Below are 23,351 nucleotides of genomic sequence, written 5' to 3'. Positions count from 1 at the left end.
TGATCTCTGAGAAGATAAAAAAGATGGGAATGGCAAAGTGCTCATACTAGAAAAGAAGTGTTTCTGTATAAAGACCAATATCAGCGTACCTTACAGTCAGTATTATTTTCCTCTGAATTGATTATATATGAGGATGAAAAATCATTCATATTCTAGTCTGTCTAGAAAAATACTTGAAGTTGTCTATATTTAAATGTTGTCAGTGCTATTTTTGTATCTTTAGTATAAAGATAGAATCGTTACCGTAATTTTATGATAACAATTGTTAGCTAGTTGTAAGACAATCAAATTTTTTTTTTATCTTATCTTATCTTATCACTTGCCTATTTTTTAAATTTGAAAATTGAAGATTCTTTTCTGAGTTAATCTGAATTAAGTGCAGCATATGTACATTGTCTCACTAATTATTATGTTCCTATGAAAACAGTCATACCATATTTATCATGATTTGAGATAGGAAGATCCCAGGTGAGCTTCCTTGCTGTTCCAATGCTTAAACAATGCAGAGAAAATGGCCTGGTATCTAATTTTCCCTCCTTACTGAATCGTGGTCATGACAACCATCTGTACACGGATAAGCTTTGCAGTATTGTCTTGTTCAAGGGTATCATTTTGACGTAATGTTGTGTGATACAATAGGGCAATGGAAAATAATACCATGCAGCAGTTGGTGCTCTTATCTACATATACTACTGACTTATACTTTTGGTTTTTGAGTATTTTGGTTTGCTTATTTATGTGGCCATCGTGGCAAGGAAAGTATAGAAATGTAACACCAGGCTTTAAAACAATACATTAACCTTTGAGAGAAGGGCCATTGGCAAAGGGAAACGCCACTGATTACTGAACAGTGTCTTGTTAGCACATCCAGGGTGGAACTATCCCGTAAAACTTATATTTAAAATAACTGTGAGCAAGAGATTTCGATCATAAATAGTTTTATTCTGATGTAAAGAGGAGTTAACCAGACTAAGCTGTACTTGGGTGCTCTGTCCAGGCTTCCCTCCTATGCCGCTTCCCAGGATAACAAACTGACCCCACCTCTCCCTTTCAGGGGCTTAGCCTGGCAAGGACAGCGGTTTTGAGACCAGCAAGACCAGCAGAGCGGGGAATCAGGAATTCATCGTCCAGACCACTGAGTTCAGCCGTTCCCAGAGTGCTTGTGACACCAGTTGGTGAGACCTGATCCAGTCAATATTTGATTTCGGGATTGCGCAGATGCCCGAGCAGCACAGAGCGGCTGCCCTGCTGGGGTCAGGGGTTTGTATTGTATGTCAGCGCTGTATGGGGCAATGGCTGCCTTGAACCTCGGGGACTACTGAGACCAGTCCAATGCTAGAGTCTAAGAAACTATTCATGAAGTGAAAAGCCTGTTTCACTTTGCTAATGCAGCTACTGCTAGAAACGGAGGTTTAGCTTGTCTCCTAAAATGGCAGCATGCCGATGGCTGTCACACCAGAGGACAGCTCTGTTCAGCTCCCGTGCCCTTGGTACCAACGCGCCGGCCGCAGCAGCCCGCGGCAGCCGGGCCGGGCCGGGCCTCCCCTCGCCTCACCCGGACGCGAAGCCGGGCTCTCCTCCTGGCCGCCCCGGATCACTCCAGACGCCAGGGCCGAGCCCCGCAACGCGGGGAGCTGCGTCGCGACCCCAAGCCTGGGCGGGGACCCCAGTGCTGCGGGGCGGTGTGTGCGGCGGGGCGGTGTATGCGCCCCTGCCGGGCCGGGCCGCCTCTCGCAGGTGCGGCTGAAACAATAGGCAAAGGGGCCGGCGGGGCAGCGCGCACCCCTCCGCACTGCCGCAACGAGTCCCGGGCGGCGGGCAGGGATCCCTCGTTCGGTAAGCACGCCTAAAGTAGTCCCTCTTTGTTCACCAGCGGCAAAGGCTTGACTTCACCTGTGTCCTTCCGCCGCGGCGCTCTTCCTCCCGCCCCCTGGCCCAGGAGCTGCCTGTCGGCGCAGGCGGGGCCCGCTGGGGCGGGGCCGAGGCCCTTTGTGCTCCCAGAATGCACCAGCTTCTCCTCCGCGGGAAACAAAAATGGCGAGGGGCTATGGTGGAGCTGGGCTGTCTGTGAAGCGGGTCTGACCCCTTCTCCGCCGCCTTTTCTCCGCCGCGCCGCGGTGTCCGTGCTCGGGGGGGTCCCGTTGTGCACTGAAGGCCCAGCCGCACCGGGGCGCCGGGGGGAGGCTCCCGAGCTCGCTGATTTCCCTGTATGAGGCGGTTGGCACCACTGGAGAGACCGAATGAGGTGAGGGGTGGGGGGCGGGCCGCGGCGGGGGGTGGGGAGGGAGGGGCGGCTGGGCCCTGCGTGGGGTGGGGGCAGCGCGGGGACGGGGGGGCGGGCGCGCCCCGCGTTTGGGCCACCGGTGCCGCATCCCACCCCCCGCGGCGGCCACGCCACCCGCCGCGGAGGGGTGCGAGGGGCCCCGCTCCGGCGCGGGGGGCCCGGAGGCCTTTGGGGGAGGGGGAGGAAGCTCCCTCCGAGGCGGACGCTGGCGAACGAGGCGGGGGTCAGCGGTGCTCTGCGGTGACCAAAACAAAGGGAAGGGAGGCGCTGGGCCAGCTCACGGGGTCCGTGGAGGTGCTGCGGCGGGGAGGCTGCGGTGAGGCTTGCGCCAGCTGTGTTTTTATCTTCTCGTTTAAGGATATTGCCCGAGTAGGCTGCATTCGCTCGAGTGCAAAGAGAGCAGCACAAAAGAGGTGGTGGTGGTCTCTGGTAACTTTGTTTTTGGTTTCTTTTTTTTTTTTTTTTCTTTTTTTTCTTTTTTTTTTTTTGTTTGCAAAGCCTCAGTTCTTAGTCTCTGTCGGGCTAGACAATTTGAATGTGCTTAAAGGCTTAATTTTTTTAGTCCGCTAAAATACAGTAACTGTTGATGGCTGAAAGTATGTACAGTAATGCATATTTTTTTTAATTTGGTGTTTGAATCCTCTGGGAAGAATGGGTTAATACTTTTGTTAGTCAACGAGAACAATATGGTACTGTGTTGGATGCTCTGGACACTGATATTCATGTTGAAATACTAGAAGTTATCATCCATTCATGAAGTATCTGGGTGCTATTTGAAGGAGAGGGCCTGCATAACTAAATGAAAGGGCCTGGCAGGAAAGCAGTGTAGGACTATACGTGTTTCTGGAATTTCTGGTAGTTAGGCCCTGGTCATGACTTTAAAAGGTTGAACACAAGGGATAATAGCATCATTTTCTCCTGACTTAGTGTAAGGAAAGGTGATCAATGCTTTGTACTTAAACTGTCAAAAGCAAGGCATGATAAGAAAATGGTTTCCCTTTTGGTGTGGGGTTTTTTTTGTGTGTGTGTTTGTAGTTAGGTTGGTAAAAGTTAGAAAGTTAATGTTTGTCCCTTTTTTGAGACCTCAAGTTACAATTAATTTGAAAGCATTTGAGGTTAAAAGAACAAAAAAGCTTAATTCCTCTAGTATTAGAATACAGATTAATAGGTTTATAGCTCTTTAGTGGAAGGAGAATAAGGGAACACAAAGATTGGAAATATGTAAAAGAAGGTGTGTAATAAAGTAGTGAAAGTGAGAAGGATCTTAGCAAGGAGCTACCAGCTGATGAAATGTGGATCTGCACTGAGAGTATAATGTAGTAAATTTTTCCACAGTTAACTCTTATTTTGTCAAATATATGTGTGTGGCTTCTCAAGAACTTGTCTACTCTGGGAGGAATTTTAAATCAGATGTAGGTTGCTTCTCAAAAGTTGGCTTAATATGGCTAGTCACCAGTTGTTGAGGTGTATATTTTTGCTAAATAGGTGAAAGACACAAGCACTGGTAGTCAGTCTCAAGGCCGGCCTCCAATACGGTTATGTTTGTCCTTCCCCTGCCTTAGGACATCAGGTAAAGTTTATGAGAAGAGCCATGGTAACAAATAAATTGCAGTTCATTTCCTAGTAGAGAATGGACTTCTGTGTTTCCTGGGGATGGATATGAATGAATGTAGTACTAGAGGCACCTAAAATTGCATTAAAGCATAATTTGTGCTCCTCATGCTTGACGTGGTAGAGAAAAGCTTGGAGGGTAGAAACATGTGGCTAGAAGCCAATGTGAATCTTCTCTTAATTTGTGAATTGACAGTACTTTTTTCTGTGACTGGACTTCGAGTTTGCTGTGTAGAGCTGGTTTCACCTTCTTTACAGGCCTTCCTTGCAGGAGATGGAGGGGAAGCATGTCTGTGTAAAACACCAGAAGAATTGTAGAATCAGCGGTATTGCTGGAGGGTCCTTGGGCAGGGTGATACCTGTTACTGAAACCACTGAAACTAGTTGAATTTACACTTTGAACAATCTAGATTTCAAGCAGATGGTGTCTTCCTAGAAGGCATAATCTCTGTGGAGGAGTGAAATCAAGAGACTTAATTTTCTTTCACAGAAAGAGAGCTAATGATGAGAGCATTCCTGATAAGTCTGGGCATATTTCATTCACTAAGTATCTTGGAGGATAATAATGTTCTATTTATGGTTTAGACTGATACATTTTTAATTTCTTTCTGTGGGGAGCTAGTGAAGATTGCTATTCTTGTGGACTAGTCTTAAAGCAAGAGACTTGGGGTTTTGATCACCTCTGAAATCCTTTTTCTTCCCCCCCCCCTCCCAGTGCAATTCAGCATGTCTGTCACAACTTTCACTGCTCAGGTGCAGGCTCACATTGTACTTAGGTGTGTTGCTAGGCATCCTGTATTTGGATATTGTAGATACCTGAAAGGCAGTTACTATGTTCAAGGAGGCGCTAAGTATGCAATTAAGAGAAGATCTGATCTGAAAAGGTGTGTTGTGACCTGATAGCGTTGTTATCTCCCTGATACTTACCTTCTACCTCTTCTCTTTGTGTACACACACATGATCAGTCCCAAACAAATGGCTTTTAAATCACAGGGCTGCCCTACCCTATTTTCCTATATACTAGATAAGTAGGGAAATATGTTAGTCTGTAGTGATCTTTTAAAGGCTAATACTTTCACTTTGCATATCAAATAGAATTAAAACACTTCTAGTTAGTTATTGTTTCTTGAGAGAAACTGTGAGCAAGTTAAACCAAAATAACAAATTATTGTAGCATTATGGACACAAGAATGCACTTATCCTGGTGGCTACCTCTTATTAAGGCCAGTCATACTTCACAGGGTCAAAAGATCATTCAGATTAAAGGGGTCTCAGGAGTTCTGTAGTCCTGCTCAGTGTAGCATCAGCTATGAACCCAGACCAGGTGGCTTTATCCAGTCAGCCCTTGAAAGCGTCCAGTGATGGAGGCCACAGTCCACCATGGGCCATGGTTCTACTGCTGAACTGTCCTCATGATGGGGAAAAAAGCATTCACCCCTCCATTGCTTTTATTTCAACATATGCACATAATCTCTCCTCCTGCCATGCTTTAGTGAGACAGACTTAATCTCTTCACGGTAATGTTCTCACAGGAGCTGGAAAGCTGCTGTTTGGCCTCCCTGAAGCCTCTTGTTCTCCAGGTTGAATGAGCCTGATTCTCTCAGGCTTCTCTCATGGGGCAAGTGCTCCAGTCTCAGACTCTCTTGGTGGTCCTTTATCAAACCTGTCTAGTTTGATGTGTCTCTTGAACTGGGAGAACCAAAACGTGGTATTCTAGATGCTGTCTAATAAGTTCTGTCTGTATAATTACTATTCTGTGAAATGATTGCTTCCTCTCAGTCTTCTAGCTAAACTTCTAATGTGCAACAGATTCATGGATCTAACTGCTAATCAGCTGAATGGACTGCAGGGACTCAGTTCTAATTACCACTTCTTTTTTCAGAAGCAAAACTTACTACTTTTGTCAGGTAATGTGGTGGAAATACTTTTGAAAACATAGTGCTACCTAAAAAAGCACAACACACTAATGAAAATGTGTTCTGTGACTACTAGAGAGTTCTTTAAAGTGTTTAGCCAAACAGAAGCATTTAGAGCAAAATTCATAGCCAAACTGTAAAGCTCTTTCAAAGGATTAAAAAAAACCCAACCACCACCACCACCACCCTATTGGGATAGTAATGTATTGCATGAAAATCCCATGCAGTCACGATGGTAGTGATATGGTTGACTGGGTAGAGCTGAGAAGTAAACAAGTTATAATTTCTCATCTTCCTGACAAGGAGCAGCTTATATAGTGTGCTTGCCATTAAGTCATTGTCAGGACAAAGTTTTTCTGCATTCAGTGATACATTAACTTCTGTCTATTGTGGAATTGTTAAGCATTGCTTGCTTGAGTGGCCTGTGAATTGGCCTGCTACATGTTTAACCAAACATGTGAACTTGACTCATGCAGGCCCTTGGGACCAAGTAGGCTCCTTTCAAGAGCACTGAGATAACTGTGATGTTCTCATGGAGCTGTTATTTACCACCACAGGTTATGGAGAACAGGTGTGATCCATACTGATGAGAGAGTAGCATATGTCACACATATTTTCAGAATAGGTCAAAAGTTTAACCCAGGGAACCACAGGCTGGTTAGACTCACTTGGGTCTGTAGGAAAGGCACAGAGCAAGTCTTCATGGAAGACATTTCTAGACACATTGAAAGGTGGTGACTGGGAACAGGCAGCATATATTTAGCAAGGATAAATCGTGGCCTGACCAACCTGACCACCGTCTTTGTTAAAAAATGGCAGGGTTTGTGGGTGAGGGGAAAGGAGTGGATGTCACCTATCTCAGCTTTGGCAAGGCTGGAGGAAGTGGCTGACAGGAACCTCATGAAGTTCAACAGAAGCTATTGCAAAGTCCTGCATTTGATGGAGGAACCCCAGGGTGAGGTTGGCTGGGGGTCAGCTTTGCAAGATTGGCTGAGGGTCTGACAGACAGAAAGCAGAACATGAGCCAGCAGTGTGTCCTGCAAGCAAAGGCAAGTGGTATCCTGGGCTATATTAACAAGAACAGAATCAGAAGATGGAGGGGAAGTGATTGTTTTCTTCTACACAGATCTTGTTAGACAGCATCTAGAATACCGTGTTTTGGTACTGCCAGTTCAAGAGAGAAATCAAACCAGGCAAGTTTGATGGAGGACCACCAAGACAGTCTGGGACTGGAGCACTTGCCCCACGAGAGGAGGCTGAGAGAATCAGGCTCATTCAGCCTGGAGAACAAGAGGCTTCAGGAAGGCCAAACAGCAGCCTTTGAGCTCCTGTGAGAACAATAGTGAGATGGACTTAGTCTCTTCACAGTAAAGCATGGCAGGAGGAGGAGAGGTAACATGCATATGTCGAAATAAGAGAGATTGGGGGGGAGGGAAATATTCCCCCCCATGAGGACAGTTCAGCAGTAGAACCATGGCCCATGGTGATTGTGTGGTCTCCATCACTGGAGGCTTTCAAGGGCTGACTGGATAAAGCCACCTGGTCTGACCTCATGGTTGATGCTGTGCTGAGCAGGACTACAGAATTCCTGAGACCCCTTCTAACCTGAATTATTCTAGTATTCTAAATAACTGTAATAATTGAAAATAATTTTGAGAATATGTTTCTTCTTATCCCCCAAGCATTGCTCTTTGCTTTTCTAGACTGAGGGATGCTTAGGCTTGTGTTGTTATTCTGCACAGTCGGTGATGTGACTTAGGCTTTTGATTCAGTTCCTTATCTTCACACTACTTTGTATTCTGATACAAAGTGTATCTTGTAGATGTTCCATGACATAGCACACTGGAAGCTCAATATCCTTTGGCTGCATGAGATAGCATAACAGGATAAACTGTGATCTAGATTTGTACTGGATCCTCTGCTTGAAAGAAGTTTGTGGCAATTTAGTAATATAATAACCTGTTCGTGTATAATTAGGAACAGTGACTGTTGCAACAAAGTTGCTATTATGAAAAGCAAGGTGAACTTTGATTTTTGAATCTGACTGATCTTAAGTTTGGTCCTAGGTTGGAGTTAAGTCTGTCTGTCTTCTTGGCCCAGCAAAATATTTTTATTTGCATAAGTAGTTATGGGTGACATGCTGAACAGATAATGTTTGGCATGAGATCTCAAACGTCAGAGAAGATACAAAGAAAATGGGGAGAAACAGGTGGCTGGGATCCACCATCTCTCCAGGTGCCAGCAGAGGTACTGGATCCCCGTTGCAGGTCAGCAGCTGCACTGGCAGCATGGTTGGGGCTTGGTTATGTGGTGCTGGGTAAACCTGCTGAGACCGTGGCTCTCACAAAAGACACATTTCCCTTTTCTTCTGCCTTCTGGCTGTGAGCTGCTTGCCTGGCTTGTCTAGTCACCAGACCTTTCTGTGAGGTGCTTTAATTTGTTTAAAATAGCAAAAAAATAATCCATATTAAAGGCAAGAAAACCAATTAGAAAGCTTATGGAGAAGTCCACTTGTTACTTCAGTGCTGGTGGAAGGGGAGCGAGCTGCCTGTACGTGTGAAACTGCTCTTGGTTTTGTGTGTTCTGAGGCATTGCTTAGAGCTCTCCCTCCTGCCCATTCCCTGTATGAAGTAACTGTCATGTTCTAAGGAGAGCTGAGCAGGCTGCTGGTATTTTGCAGTCCTTCTTCATAGTTCAGTTTTCTCTGAAGTTTAATGAAAGTGTAGTTTGGTTGTAACTTCAGACACAACATTTGTGATTAATTAGCACTAATGTCACATCTTCAGATCTTAAACTGGTTATCTCTAATTACCATAAATTCTTTCACTAGTTCTTCCTCCCCTATATGATGCCATATTTTCCAGTTTTAAGGTAGATCCTAAACCTATGTCAGTTGTCTTAGTAGAATGTTCTGTGTGTGTGTTATTTCTAGTCTGAATTCCCTGCTGCTAAATCTGCTGGACTCTTTAAACTCATTGTCCCTTCAATGTGGCTTGTATTTACTGGGAATTAATGAATTGTCTGTAGGTCCCACTTTTGAGTTGTTTCAGTAGATTAAAATTTTCTCTTAATATGCTTTGGGCACTTAGTTTTTGGAAGTAAATGTAAAGACATTAAAATCTAACAACTATCTGTACTCATAGGGTAGCTATCATCCGTTACTGTTGCAGTATTTGTGGATCACACAGCCCTTCTGAAGAAATTTCCTGAAGTTGCATGGATTGTCACTGGAAGTGCCTGTCATTCAGGTGTGCAGTCTGGCAGTGCCAGTTGAGGAAGCTTGTGTCCCAGGTTGCTTGTTTGCATTTGTTCTGTTGTGCTGACAAACCATTCTGTGAAACAAATCAGTGAACTGAGATGGCTGAAAAAAAACCCAGCTCTGTCAAGGGATATTTTTTTTTTTTTAACAGGGGTTGATTCACAGCAGTTGTTACAACTGAAGGAGTACAGGAGTATGGAATGACCTTAACCTGGCAGTGCTGCTGAGGAAAAAGACACTTGGAAACAAGAGGGAGAGTGCTCAGTCTTTCATCCTCCAGCCTCTTCACATATTTTCCCCTAACTTTTCCGCTTCTTCTTTCTGTAGGATTGCTGTGGAGATACAGGAGTCAGAGGCACCGAATGAACACTGACACTTTCTAACTTCTAGTAAAGAGGTTAGAAAGAATTACAGACAAGTCAAAACTAACAGAAACCCGATTTTGATAAATAAAATGCTATGCATAGTAAGTTGTCGTGACAGTGGTGAGATTTCTTTTCTTTTAGGTAGCTTACCTTCAGAGGGAGTCTGGTTCATTAAGTAGATGAATAGGTCTTCTGCCTGTCTTGCTTGAGAGTATCTATGATTATGATCTAGACCCCGAAGTGGAAAAAATCAGCGAGCATTTTCAGTATTTTAGGAAGTCAACTCCTCAATAAATAGTAAAGGTACAGTTTTATTTTGAAGTGTGTTTCAACATGCAAACACAATTCACTGACTTCCCCCACTAGCTTATGAAAGATTGGGTATATTTTCACCTGTCTTCTTCCAAGAAAAAAAATTATTTTAATGGCTGGTGTGACTTATTGGTACTCCACTACAGCAGAGAGGGCTGTTGCAAGACAGACAAGAAAGTTATTAGCATTTTAAATGTAATTTTTATGCTGGTCTGCACTGAATTTCTTGTGATTTTTTTTTTTTTGTGTGTGCAGTGTTTTCAGAAGGCACTTTAATTAGCAAGCCATAAGTTCCTTTAAGTAGGTGACTCTAAAGTAAACTTGTTAAAACAGTAGCTTTTCCCACTTAATTGCCATCAAAAACATTGAGGTAATGTTTCCCTGAAGAGGAACTTCTTATCCATGTGGAAAGCAACTGTTAAGCTAGCTCTAAGTGTCAGCCTATTGTGATAACTAACCCTATTTTCAGTCTATGTGTTAGATAAACCATAAACTGCCACAGCAGGGGCTACTTCACGAGCTGTTTAATCATCACTTCAGCAGTGCTGTCTCCCACAAAGAGAGCAATGTGGACAATGGAGAAGTGTCTGCTTTATTGGCTCAGAACTTTACTGTGTGTCAAGATCCTTCAGTGCCTGAAGTAGCTATTGTATATTTAGGCTGTTGTATAAGTCAATGTATAGACTTGTTTAAGTGCTTTGTGCTAGGAAATTATGCACAACACATTTTTTGCTAGAAGTTGGAATGGAGTTATGGGACAAACTTCTGTACTTAAAGGAATGTCGTATGATTTTGAAGACTTTTAATATAAGACTCAAAAATAGTTGTTGATTTTTGAATGGAAACTTGTACTATACAAGTTCTTTCACACCTTTTTTCAGGTACTGAAAGAGTCAAGATTCCTGCCTTTCAACTGCTTTCTCTAGTCTCTTAAATTAAACTAGATAAAAAGCTGGAAAGAAAATATTTGCACCTCTAAAGGAGAGTAGTCCTGTCAAAACACTTGTTCAACTGTTTCAAGGTACACTAGTGAGTTTGCTCCAGGTGCTTTGGAACTACATGTGGCAACTTATTGACCCGTTTAATATTGCTGAGTCAAGTTCCACAGATGTAATATGAAGTGTCTAAATACTTTAATACTTTGTAATGATGAGTCCTTTCCAATAAAAGAATTATGGGCTAAGACCAGGTTATAGTTTCATAACTTTCTAGGCTGTTTTGATCAAGCCTTGCCTAGCCTTTGAACATAGCTTGCTTTGTGTTAGGTTGGATGTGTGTATAGTCAGAAGGGTTCGGGGAACTGATGAAGGTGAAACTTTTTTTTCCTCTTAACTGTCTGACTTCAGACACATTTGTTTCTGAGCCTTTTTGGTACTTGAGTGTGTAAACGGTTGTACAGATACAAAGAAGAGAGTAGAATGCGTTTGCAACCAGTGTTAAGGGCTAGGGCTCTACTTCAGAGGTCCTTGCAAAAATTCAAGCTTCTGTACAAGATAAGGGGCAAATCTTGCAGTGCTGTACAAAATATGGTAAGTTTAAACAATGAAACGTGCTAAGGGTATGAGGTTATTCAGAATAATGTAGACAGTGTAGAGGACTTTGAGCTACTGAGTGACTGGATAATGAAGTAACAAAGGAAAAACAGAAGTAGTACACAGTGGGAAGAGCAACGTTAGTCTGGGAGCTGTTGGAATGAGGACCTGCAGTTTCTGGTAATTCTTTGAAGTTTTTAGCTTGATGCCTCCTTGTAGTGGGGAGGGTCGGGGAAGGCTACAGATGTTAGTTGGAAAGGAGCAAAATGACCTGTGCTGTTACCCTGTTATTGGAAACTTATTTTGAATGCTGCATGCATCCAGTCCCATTTATCAGAGGTTGGAGTAGAAATGGGGAAAAGCAGTGATAACTTTAAACAGCTTTCACTTGAGCAGCAACGGAATTGGTAGGATGCTTTATCTGGGAAATATAGCTGAGTGGATCTAAATATTCTTACTGGGACATGAAGGGAAAAGATGGAAAATGATAGTTTAGTTTTCTGATGCAGTGATGAAGGGTGTCAAGTGAAGTGGCAAGGTGCCAACTGTGAGATAAGCCAAAAGAAATGCTGCTTTGCCGGTTCAACAAACATGTAGGAAAACTCGCAGAAAAAAAATCCATTAAGGACTTAAAAAAACCCAAACAAACAACAACAACAACAACAACAAAAAAACCAACCAAACCCCAACAAACATTACTGATCTTTGGATCCGCAGCCTGTAGGAGACCTAGAGAGTGTTTTGGAGAGGAGTGCTGTTCTCTTTTTGTTTTTTTCCTTTTCCTCTGGTCTTCCCCAGTCATCTGACTCTTTCTGTATTTGGGATCAGGCAGGACTTAAACTGGTGACCCAATTGTGCATGAGGATGCCAGAGTTATTGGGCTGGATGGAACCCTTGTTTGGCCCATTATGGCTGCTCCTAGGGTCATGTCATTGTTTAGATTTACACTGATTATGCTTAAAAGAGTTGTCTGATCTTGTGTCTAACCTTCGTGGCTTAAACTGTTTAGTACAGATTTTCCAGAATATTAACTTCTTCATTTTCACGTATTTTTCATGTTTCAAGTAGTTACAATTCCAGTTTCATTTTCATATGGAACGTAAATAGTAAACTTTTTAGGGAGAAGAGATTTCTTCCTCTTTGAAACTTTACAGTAACTTCTCTAACATATTAATAGTAATTGTCATCAAACTATGTAGGACACCGATTCATTTACTGGCTTTCTTGGTACTTTGTGATGAATTAAAATGTTTCTGCTGCTGGTAATGTACCTAAGAGACCTTGAGTAAGGTGAAACTGCTTGGTCAATTGACTCTGTCCTGTGTAACTCCCTGATTTGTCCTTGTGTTTGTCATAATCGTATATACATTTAGTTTCTAAAGAGAAAATACATTTGGATATAGGAATGGTAGGTTTGTTTTTTTTTTTAATAGTCTCAAATTCTGCCTGTTACTCTGAGCCGGAAAGCTCATGTATCCCTATCCTTATTTACATTACTTAATTTCATAGAAGTTTTTTCTTTATATAAACTTGTCTCTTTCAAATTTTGTAGACTATTACAGTAGCAGAGGCACTGCTACTGAAGGTATGTAAAGTCTGAAAACATGGACAGATTTTTAGTTACCTGAAGCTCTGGAGTTTAGGGAAGTGAGTTCTAGCTGTGAATCATATTAATATTTTAAAAACCTAATTCTGATTACATTTTTTTTCTTGCTTCTCTTTCTTTAGAGACTCTACAGCAGTGGGTAATTCACTGGTCCATAAGCGGTCTCCGTTACGTCGAAGCCATAAGACCTCAGCATCTCTGACCAAGCTGTCGTTATGTGATGGACAGAAAGCCAAAAAGCCACTGTGTAAATTTGAAGAGGGTCAGGATGTCCTAGCTAGGTGGTCAGATGGCTTGTTTTATCTTGGAACTATCAAAAAGGTAAACTATTTTTAACTTCCCTGGAGTCTTACAGTATCATATGTTGTTTAAACATTACAGAATTATTGTCTGACTTAGTATTAAATCTATTATTTTATTTAGTCTTTAACTCATAGCTCCACTGTATTTTTGTTTTTCAGATAAACAAACTGAAACAGAACTGCTTCATCATATTTGAAGACAGTTCCAAATCCTGGGTTCTCTGGAAGGACATACAAACAGGCAAGAACTTCAGTGAAGTAGTCATTGTTTGGCATTTTATTTGTTTAGATTACTATATCTGTTAAAATAAATTATTACATTATATTCTTGTATCATAAAGAGTGATATAGTTTAATTACTCAGTATCACAAATTGGGCAAATTAAAAAAAATGTTTTCAAACAACTCTTTATCATTGCATTTTTTTTTTCCACAGAACTATGTGCAGGGAGGGGAGAACACTTCTAAAAATAATCACGTTTGAGTTTATTTAGATGACTATAATACTCTGTCTTAACAGAAAACTCCAGGCCCTAATTTACACAAAGCTTATGTCCTCCCGTTATTTTCAGTTGAAACAAGATGATGTGGAAAGAAACCAAAGACTGGAAAATCCTAGGTTTGAATGGAGTTTTCACATTTAAAAGTAGCTCAACAACTCTTGTACATAAGAAACCATTACAGAATTTGGAGTATTTATGTAGTATAAAGAAATGTGCAATTATCAAGTGAGACATCTATTGCATATTAGCTTTAATTTTTCAGGTATTTGGGGAGTAGCTAGTATTTTGATCTAATGCTAATGGTGTGTGGGTGACAATTTCAGTGACAATTTCTTCTGAAAATCAGTTGCAATTTCCTCATAAAGGCAATAGAAGTCTGATCGGGCTCTCACTGATTCTTGATGTTTGAACTAAACACCTTATCTGCTAAAGGGGAAGCTTTGTATTCATAATAGCAAAAGAATCAACTGCTTTATTTCTGAGAAGCTTTTAAAATACTGCCGTTCAGCTTCTGTATAGTACAAGTTTATGATCTTTTAATTCATTTATCATAACTATCAAACTTTAGTTCATGAGTATGATAACGTAGATTAAGTGACTTGTATTTTAATCCAGATATTTACACTGATTTGTGGTATAATTGGAGCAAGATGTAGTTTTGTTTCCAGTTTGCAAGCTATCTTTTTCTTACCTCTGCTGTTACTGTGTGCTTCTGTATGTTTGCCTGTATAAAATGTAACAACATATTTCAGAAGAGCGTTGGAGTTTAATATTAAAGCAGCATGGGCAGATCAGTCAAAAAGATCTGCACCAAATTGTGCAAAAACCTAGAAGAAAAGAAACACAAATTACTGTCAATACAATACATATCTACCAGTTGTCCAGATAGTATTTGTTTATACATATTTTTTTAACCTGCATTTACATTCTTTATTTAATTGCTGATGTTAAGGAACCATAGACTGTGTAGTAAATAGGCAATATATAGCCTGTGATAAGTGATATAAGTATTTGTAACATGGTCTGTACAAGATGTCTGCATTTATTTTTGTTAGGAAGTTAGATTCTGTAACAGTATGTTTCTACAATGCATGGATCTGTGACTGAAATGATGAAAAAAGCCATACGTGTGGTAACCATTCCAACTGCAGATGTAACCTGAAAAAAAAAAAATCACACTTTGATCTTTATCTAGGAGCCACTGAAAGTGGGGAAATGGTCTGTACAATATGTCAGGAAGAATATTCAGAAGCACCGAATGAAATGGTTATATGTGATAAATGTGGGCAAGGTAACTAGATTTTTTTTTTTTCTATTTACTGCATTTTAAAAGATGTTTTGGTTTGTTTTGTGAAGGAGGATATTTGCCTGGCTATGACTGACTACTCAACTGATCTTAAATTTTATAGCCCTTTGTGGCTATTAACAGCTCACTTAAAGTGACTGACACCTGTTATGTAAGTAAAGTTTATTTTTTCCATTAAAAAAATGTAAGACCATTTTGAATGTTACCCCAATCTTTTTGGTCAGATTTTTGGCACTTAGTGATGGATAATGCCTTATAGTTGCATTTAAATTATACGTATTTGTGTCTTTTGCCATTCCAATAACACTTTGGTTGATAATTTTTTTTATACAGGTTATCATCAGCTATGTCACACACCAAATATTGATTCGAGCGTGATCGATTCAGATGACAAATGGCTTTGTCGACAGTGCGTTTTTGCAACAACAACAAAGGTGTGTTTATAGAAAATGTTTCTTAATACATCCCATATTGCTTTGGTTTTGGAGTTGAAGGAATAGCACTTTCTTCAGTGATTTCTTTTTTATAAATTTTGATCTGAATGTAAGTTTTATATGATGGGAATTTTTATTTTAGAAATAGATTGCATTTGGCTTTCAATTAATTTTTAAACAAATATGCTAGTATTAAAATACAGGTGAAGTGTTTTAGTTGATTATAGACAAATTTTTATAACTTTCAAACTAAAGGATTTGAAAGTTTCAGAAATACTGTATTGTTTCTGTAAACTAATGTATTTGTTTTGGCCCAGAGGGGTGGTGCACTTAAGAAAGGACCAAATGCCAAAGCACTGCAAGTCATGAAACAAACATTACCGTATAACGCAACAGACCTTGAGTGGGATGCAGGTCATAAAACCAACGTCCAGCAGTGTTACTGCTATTGTGGAGGACCTGGAGAGTAAGTAAACAGATAACATATATACGAACTGTTCTCTGTGATGCAGCTGCAAACTTTGGCCCTGACCCTGTAGACTTTTACTCATGAATGAGTTAGTTTCTGTTTCTACTGTGTGTAGGAATTCTACTCAATGCAAAGGGGAGTTTTGAATTCTTTAGAGATATATATATTTAATGTGTTATGGAAAATACATTATTGATGGTTTTCCTTTTCCCATCAGATATTTTAATTTAAATTTTGCTATCTAGCCATCACATAATATCACAGTCCATTCTACAAGAAGCAAGAATGTTTGGGTTGGGGTGGGTTTTTGTGGGTTTTTTGTTTGTGTTTTTTTTTTCATTGCTACTGTTAGTGTGCTGAGATTGGGTGGAGTTTTTAGTTGGTCTTGCAGTTCTAGGCAGTGTTTTTCTGATGTTAGCTTGGCTCTTCCATTAGTCACAAATATAAATGTTAGTTTATTAAATTTAGTTGGAACAGACAACTGTCTGATTCAGCCACATGATACCTTGGATTGCATTATTGGCAGGGGAAGGACTTTTTCCTCTAAGGCATTACGGAGTCCTCTGCTGGCTTTCTTACAAGAAAGGCAAAGAGAGGTCGTCTTAAGCAGGTATAGATAAATACTCTGGTGTCTGCATGTATGAGTAAATTAATAAAATAGCATTCAATATTTGAAGTCAAGGCAAATTAAGAGTCCCACAGAGAAGCAAAGCCATTGAGTTTATACTCACAGGACAGAGTGCTGGTTTGAGAATTTTGTGGACTTGGACAAACGTAGCCTTTAATTTTGCATAGTTTCTTTACTCAAGGGAGAAGCTGAAAAAAAGTAGTATAAACTATGAGATTGATTTTTAGGATTCAAGTAGCTGAATCATCAGAAAAAATGTTTGTGACTTAATGCAACTGTGCTGTGCTTTGGAAAATAATGAAGAAGCTAATCTGCTATGTGAGAAGCAGCTTGTATGGAGTTACTGAATTCTTATTATTAAGAATTAAAAGGTGGCTGTCAGAGGAAATTAAATTTTTATTTTCCTCATTTCATAACAATTAATTCTTTTACTGGACTATTTCTTGTTATTCTTAGTCACTCTTTTCCAGTAATAATTCCTTATGTGAAAGTCATCTTGGGTCAGAAGATCTTTTGCTATTTAGTTTAAACATAATGAAGAACAACTTTCAGTAACTTATTAAACACATCTTGTTTTTTCTTTCTGTTGGTGAAGCTGGTATCTGAAGATGTTGCAGTGCTGCAAGTGTAAACAGTGGTTTCATGAGGCTTGTGTGCAGTGCCTCCAAAAGCCTATGCTTTTTGGTGACAGGTAAGCTGTGCTTTATGGTTGTCTTTATTTAAAATGTGGAGGCTGCCTCACATATGAGCTTTTATTAAGGCATCCATGATACAACAGTATTTTCCAAAAATGGAGTGAGTTTATAAGGACGTGTTCAGGTGCCAGGAAGAATGCAGGTCTTCATCTCAGTTTGATGAAGAAGGGTGAGGTGGGGTAGTGGGTATTGGAGAGAGAACCAATGGATCATTGAATTCCAACTGTTACTGGCTTGGCTTTGTGTGGAATGCCATTATCCTACAGGTGCTGGCTGCTGGGAGTTTGGAAGCTTTAAGGCAGACCACTTTAGTGGGCCTGTGAGTTAGATAAGGGCTTTCAAGTTCACATCGTATGGGTAACTAATCTGTATGCAACAGGCATCATGCGTCAAGGTAGGCTGTCAGTGTGTGCAGTAGTAGCTCCCTGTACTAACACACAGGCAACTGGAGAAAGCTGGGAGGACAGTTGGACTGAAGGGAGCTCTGTACATCCTCTGTTTGTGTGGTATGAGCTGGTACAAAAGGAAATGAAGTAGTGCTGGTCTGTGCTTTCATTTTAAGAGGAGCTTGGAGCGGATGAGAAAACTGGAGAAGGAAATTGAGGAGTATCTCATTCTTTATCTGCTGTACTTTCTTTTAGCTGTTGGGCTGTGCTGGAATGTTAGTGTGAAGGAACTGAGTTAGGGCCCAGGAACTCACACGTCCTTTAAATCTGTGCTTACACTGAGACACGGGTTTCTGCATTTGAGAGAATGGTGTGGGGACATTACAGAGCATCTTCACTGGGATAGTCACACATTGAGAGACTTTCTTGGGGAGTATGAAACTTGAGGAAGTATCTTCTATCTGGCCTGGTAGGGAGCAGCACAGACTTTTGAAGTTGATGGAGAAAGGTGGAGGACAGAGGGACTCCCAAGTATTATATGGGCTGGGTTTCTAGCCTGCTTTGTGTGCAGTCAGCCACCACCAAGGCACTTGTACATATACCTATGTTTGTTTTTAGGTTTTATACGTTCATTTGCTCAGTTTGCAGTTCTGGACCAGAATACCTCAAACGTTTACCCTTAAGATGGTAAGTATGATTGATTTTTTTTTTTTTTTTTTTTTTCCTAAAAAAAAAAGAGGGGTGGTGGGTGAGTTGAATACATGCTCTGCTCTTCTTTTTGGTGTTGTGATTCTCCTTGCAAAAAAAGAAATCCACTTGCTGTCTTGAGTTGTTTCCTGAGCTGTTCTTAGTGCTTGTATGAACAGGAGCCAACTTTTCCTTCAAAGGTTATCCTTAAATGTAGAGTTATATTGCAACTGTGCGTTCTAAGGGGTTTATTCCTGGGATTATTCAGTAAAGTGGCAAGCAGCTACCAAATGTAGTTACTACTACAGTACACATCTTGACATATTTTAATAGTAGTTTTCTCAATTACATTTGACAGTCAGTTGTAGATTGGAATTTTTGAACTAATAACCCATACAAGAAATTATATCCAATTTAGTGGATATGTGTGCAAACAAGTATATGGTGGAAATAATCTTGTTGAATGTTAATTTGCCAGAATACATGTATGAATTCAGAATTGATACATCCAAGTCTTAATTTGGACTTCAATATCCCATGATTTAGACCAGTTTTAGAGTTTTAAAGAGTGTTGTGACAGCGAGATGAGGCGGAGATGAAAGAAAGATTCGAAGCAGAAGGAATCACTCATGGAAGAGAAATGACAGGAAACTTAAAAATGTTATTCCCTGGATTGAGTGTTTGACATTGTGCTTTGTGTTCCTATAACTACATCATGGTAATATCTTTTCTACTAAATTATGTTGAATAAAAGCAATTGGAAGAAAAAAAAACCTTTTATTTTTCTGTTTATTTCTGAATATCCAGGGTAGATATAGCACATTTATGCCTTTACAACCTAAGTGTTATTCATAAGAAGAAATACTTCGATTCAGAGCTTGAACTCATGGCATACATTAATGAGAACTGGGATAGATTACATCCTGGTGAGGTAGGTAACTGGAATACTCTTTCTTGGTTTTCTTCACAGCGCACACGTATGTCCTGAAGGTTGGTGACATATGACTGTTTTATTCTGGATGTTAAATCCTTTATAACCTAAAAATCTGATGATCCATGTAATGAGATCATGTTTAATTCCTTGCAGAAATAGAATGCAATTGAAGTGGTGTATGTTCTGAGCTGTAAAATTCCTCAAGTAGCCATTATTATTTGCATAGCAACTTTAATTATTTATACTCAGCTGTTTATTCTGTTGCATATATATTTTTCCTTTCATTTTCTGATTGTCTCATAGTTCTTTGATATTTTAATGTGTGCAGACCAGAAAAATCTGTTGAATTGAATGCACAGTACATTGCATATGAAGAAACCTTCAGAGTCTCTAAGGTGTAACACCTAAATTATTGTGCATAAACATTTCCTCTTCCCTCTTCCAAAAATGGGGGTGATTGGTTCGTGTCCAGGTCCAAGACTGTTTTGATCTTTTTCCGGTCTGATTCTGCCACTTGTCAAGGCATCTCGTTTTTAGTTCACTACTATGCTAGTTATTATCCAGCTATTTGATTTAGTGGACAGTTATCTTAGTATTAGAGGAAATCTCTTTCCCTATGCAGAGTGACTTAAAATTTAACAAAGAGGAGCAGTGTAGGTACTTGTTTCTGCATGTAAGGTTGGATGCAAAATTCAAATTGCCATACTGCTAGTAGAGTATGCTGTATTTTTTTCTTGCATAAAAAATGCTTAGGGTTTTCAATTTTTTTAATACAGGTGGCATATAACTGGCTTAAAATTTTCTTATCATGATTGTATCCTACTTACCTACTTTTTAATCAGTAAATTCATACAGCTGTAATCCATTTTTACTAGCAGACACAATTTGAAAATCAAATTTATGTTCTGGGTTTAAATGATTGACTGCTGTTTGTAAATAATGGAAAACAGTTTAAAATGCATGTGTTTAGACTGTGTCAATAGCTTGTAATAAAAACAAGCCAAATGACTAAAATGCTAAAAAATGACTATTAGTGTCACTAGGAATAGATGTGGTTTACTTTAGGATGTATGACATCCCTTAGCAAGTCATATCAAGTCAAAATTCTGTCAGATTGTCTCAGGTTATCTTCTGCTTGCAATCTGAATTAATTTGGGAGTACATAATGCCACAGAATTATTATTTTTATTGGTCTTTGGAGGTCAAGCTAGTATTATGTTCTTTGAGTATACTAAAATACTTGGAGAAATTTTTCTTGCATTTCTTACAAGTGAAACTCAAATTCTTTGGCCTGGCCTTGATCCTGGCATGAATTCTGTGGATGTAAATCATAGAATGTATGTGATAATGATTAATATTCTGTGGTGTTGGGTAGTTTCGAGTGCTAATACTTACATTCAAATCTGTAGTTACAGTGACTCAAAGTAACTGATCTTTCTGTAACTGGAGAATTTGACAGGTTAAATGATGTCTTAATACTTCACAGCTTGCAGATACCCCAAAATCTGAAAGATATGAGCATGTATTGGAGGCACTAAATGATTACAAGACCATGTAAGTTGTTGGTACTTTTTGTTTTAAGTGTTGTTTGCCTATGTAATCTCATGTGAATTATATCTAGTCTTCAATCTCCTTTGCGCAGTCTATCTGATAATCGCTTTGGCTGCAGATAACATTTAAAGTTTAAATACTGTTCCTATGTCAAACTGTAACGTTACATACCTATTTGAGTAGAACACAGATCATGAGAAAATTTGTTTTAACTTCCATCCTCTTCCCTCTTTGCATTCTGTATTTGAGACTGAGAATTGTCTTAGGAGAAAGGGAGGAACAAAATAATATTAGGATGGATACTCTAATTTGTATAGTTTTGTTTTGCATGTACACTGTTATTTGAAAAGTTGCTTTCCCTGGGGTCAGAATTTTAACAATTAATTTAAAATCATATAGGTTTATGTCTGGAAAAGAAATAAAGAAAAAGAAGCATCTGTTTGGCTTGAGAATTCGTGTTCCTCCTGTGCCACCAAATGCTGCTTTAAAGGCCGAGAAAGAACCAGAAGGAACTTCTCATGAGTTCAAAATTAAAGGCAGAAAATCATCTAAACCAATCCCTGATGCAAGGTAAGGTAACTCAGTCATTCTAGCTATGTCGTAGTAAATTTGGGCTACTTTGAGTACGTTTTTGGTGCCTACAAAAAAGGCTTTTTCATTGTATAATATATTCTTTAAAATAACTGTACAGGTGGACTATTTGTGAGAACAAGGTCTTTGAATGAATTTAATTAGATTTCTATTAGGATCTCAACAAACAAAACCCAAACAACATGGAATTTAGCAGTAAGAACAATAGAAAATATCCCAACTTTGCTGCCATTTGGGAAACAAAATCTCTTGCCTTCCTGGAACTCTTATGCTATAATCTAACTAGATGTCGAAATAGGAAGCATGATGTGAATTTGTAACTTCTATTGATAAATGCACCGTCTTTTTTACCAAGTGTGATCTTATGAACAGATAACATTTAACACTTGTTCATTCCTCTCCAACACTAGGGAATCAGTAGTGTCACTAGAAAGAGCTTGTATTTATTAATTTTATTCTAGAGGCAAAAGTATGTAGCTTTGTACCTGACAATTTTGATTTACTGGAATAACCTCCTTTAGCACAATGTTTTAGCAATAAACATCTAATTGTGTATTCATTGCCAAAGGATAACATGTATTCAATGAAAGTGATCTTCAATAATACAGAACAAAATATAACTTTTCTTCTAGGGAATTAAGTAATGGTATAGAAAGAAAGGGGAAAAAAAAATCAGTAGGTCGTCCACCTGGTCCCTATACAAGAAAAATGATTCACAAAACTCCAGAGTCTTCTCCTCTGGTAAGGTTTTGGATATTTTTTTTTTCCTCCTTTCCCCTGTAACTGGATTATTATTTTTGAAGAAAAACATACCCAGTTAATCTGAATCATGATATTCCCCCATTCAACCTCAAACAGAATTGACACAGCAATTAAAACTTAATTTGAAATTGTTTTTGTTTTTTGTGTTTAGGATAATGAACCAGTTCCAGTGATTGAGAACCCAGCCTTGGAATTACCTTGCACTGTTGGGTAAATGAAACAAAAAAATCCCTGTAAAACATTATATTACCATGTCACTTATCTGTTTGCTTCTGAAATGTCAGCTCAGTTTTTAATATGAGATTCTTTTCATTACATGGCAACCCTATTATCTTGCATATCAGGAAATCTGATGGAACTGCACATTCATCCAATACCTCAGATGTGGAATCCACAGGTGCTGCCAGTATGAAAGAAACTACCTCATCTAACATTTCCAGACATTATAGGTAATTATTCAGTTACTCTGCTGTACAGATTAAGATTTGCAATATATTGGTTTTTATAAACATTACTGGAAGGGGATGGCAGGAAACAGTTGTTTCAGCGATACACTTCTCCCTTAATAAACACAAGTTGCAGGGATCCTACAAAAGAAGTCTTGCCAAAGCAGGACATTCTAAATCTGGTTTCTTAAAACTTGAGGCTCTGTTGTACTTCCAGTCAGTTCTGAACCTTTTGGGAAACTTCCATGAATTCTACTCCAGGTAGTTACAAAGAACTTAGAGTCTAACAAGATTCATGGAGATAAACACTTGGATGAGAGAGACCCAAACCCACAGCCCATGCTTATGGAAGGCAGATGATGTTCCAATCATCTGTGGCCTAGTCATTGCCAGTGCTGTTTTCTGGATTTTTTTTTTTTTTTTTTAAATTTTATTTCTTTTTTTTAGTTGAAACTTTGGCAAAACGAAGTAGAAGATAAGGCAGGAGGCTGATACAGGAGACAGCCATAGTAGGTGTGAAATGGAAGTAAGGGTATTGCAGAACTGGTGGAAGAACACATAGAGAAGAGCTGAGGATATTGCAGAGGGGTATAACATTGTGGATGTGGGAATTCACTGGGATTTTAGTAATGAGCAACTGGGACTCTGAGTCTTAGTTGCATAGGGAAATGTAAAGAAATGGGACAAAAGAAAACTAGTTGCAATTATTTTTGCTTGCAACACACAGGGTGCTCAGTAACTACTGTTCTTTGTTGATCTGAAAAATGTACCT

The 23,351-nt window shown here is 39.5% G+C and overlaps 1 protein-coding gene across 11 annotated transcripts in view; it reads left to right on the top strand.

Moving 5' to 3' along the window:
- The window catches only part of MTF2 (metal response element binding transcription factor 2), a 40,965-nt gene that overhangs the window by 13,148 nt on the left and 4,466 nt on the right, over positions 1–23,351 (top strand). For 2 of the 11 annotated variants that reach the window (XM_065071156.1, XM_005498737.4), the window contains exons 2-15: positions 1,055–1,175; positions 13,008–13,206; positions 13,347–13,428; positions 14,886–14,981; positions 15,330–15,430; positions 15,748–15,896; positions 17,123–17,218; positions 18,227–18,295; positions 19,103–19,226; positions 20,716–20,783; positions 21,180–21,350; positions 22,004–22,112; positions 22,285–22,343; positions 22,478–22,582. In XM_065071156.1, the coding sequence (XP_064927228.1) occupies positions 14,906–14,981; positions 15,330–15,430; positions 15,748–15,896; positions 17,123–17,218; positions 18,227–18,295; positions 19,103–19,226; positions 20,716–20,783; positions 21,180–21,350; positions 22,004–22,112; positions 22,285–22,343; positions 22,478–22,582 (1,127 nt within the window). In that variant the 5' untranslated portion in view covers positions 1,055–1,175; positions 13,008–13,206; positions 13,347–13,428; positions 14,886–14,905. Of the gene's footprint in view, positions 1–1,054; positions 1,176–1,873; positions 2,246–2,440; positions 2,601–2,641; positions 2,714–7,350; positions 9,060–9,387; positions 9,537–13,007; positions 13,207–13,346; positions 13,429–14,885; positions 14,982–15,329; positions 15,431–15,747; positions 15,897–17,122; positions 17,219–18,226; positions 18,296–19,102; positions 19,227–20,715; positions 20,784–21,179; positions 21,351–22,003; positions 22,113–22,284; positions 22,344–22,477; positions 22,583–23,351 lie in introns of those variants that run through there. The other 9 variants (XM_065071155.1, XM_065071157.1, XM_065071153.1 and 6 more) reach the window with 9 other exon arrangements.

This window comes from Columba livia, chromosome 8 (assembly GCF_036013475.1).
Source record: "Columba livia isolate bColLiv1 breed racing homer chromosome 8, bColLiv1.pat.W.v2, whole genome shotgun sequence".
NCBI lineage: Eukaryota > Metazoa > Chordata > Aves > Columbiformes > Columbidae > Columba > Columba livia.
This window is presented reverse-complemented; position numbering and strand designations above follow the sequence as displayed.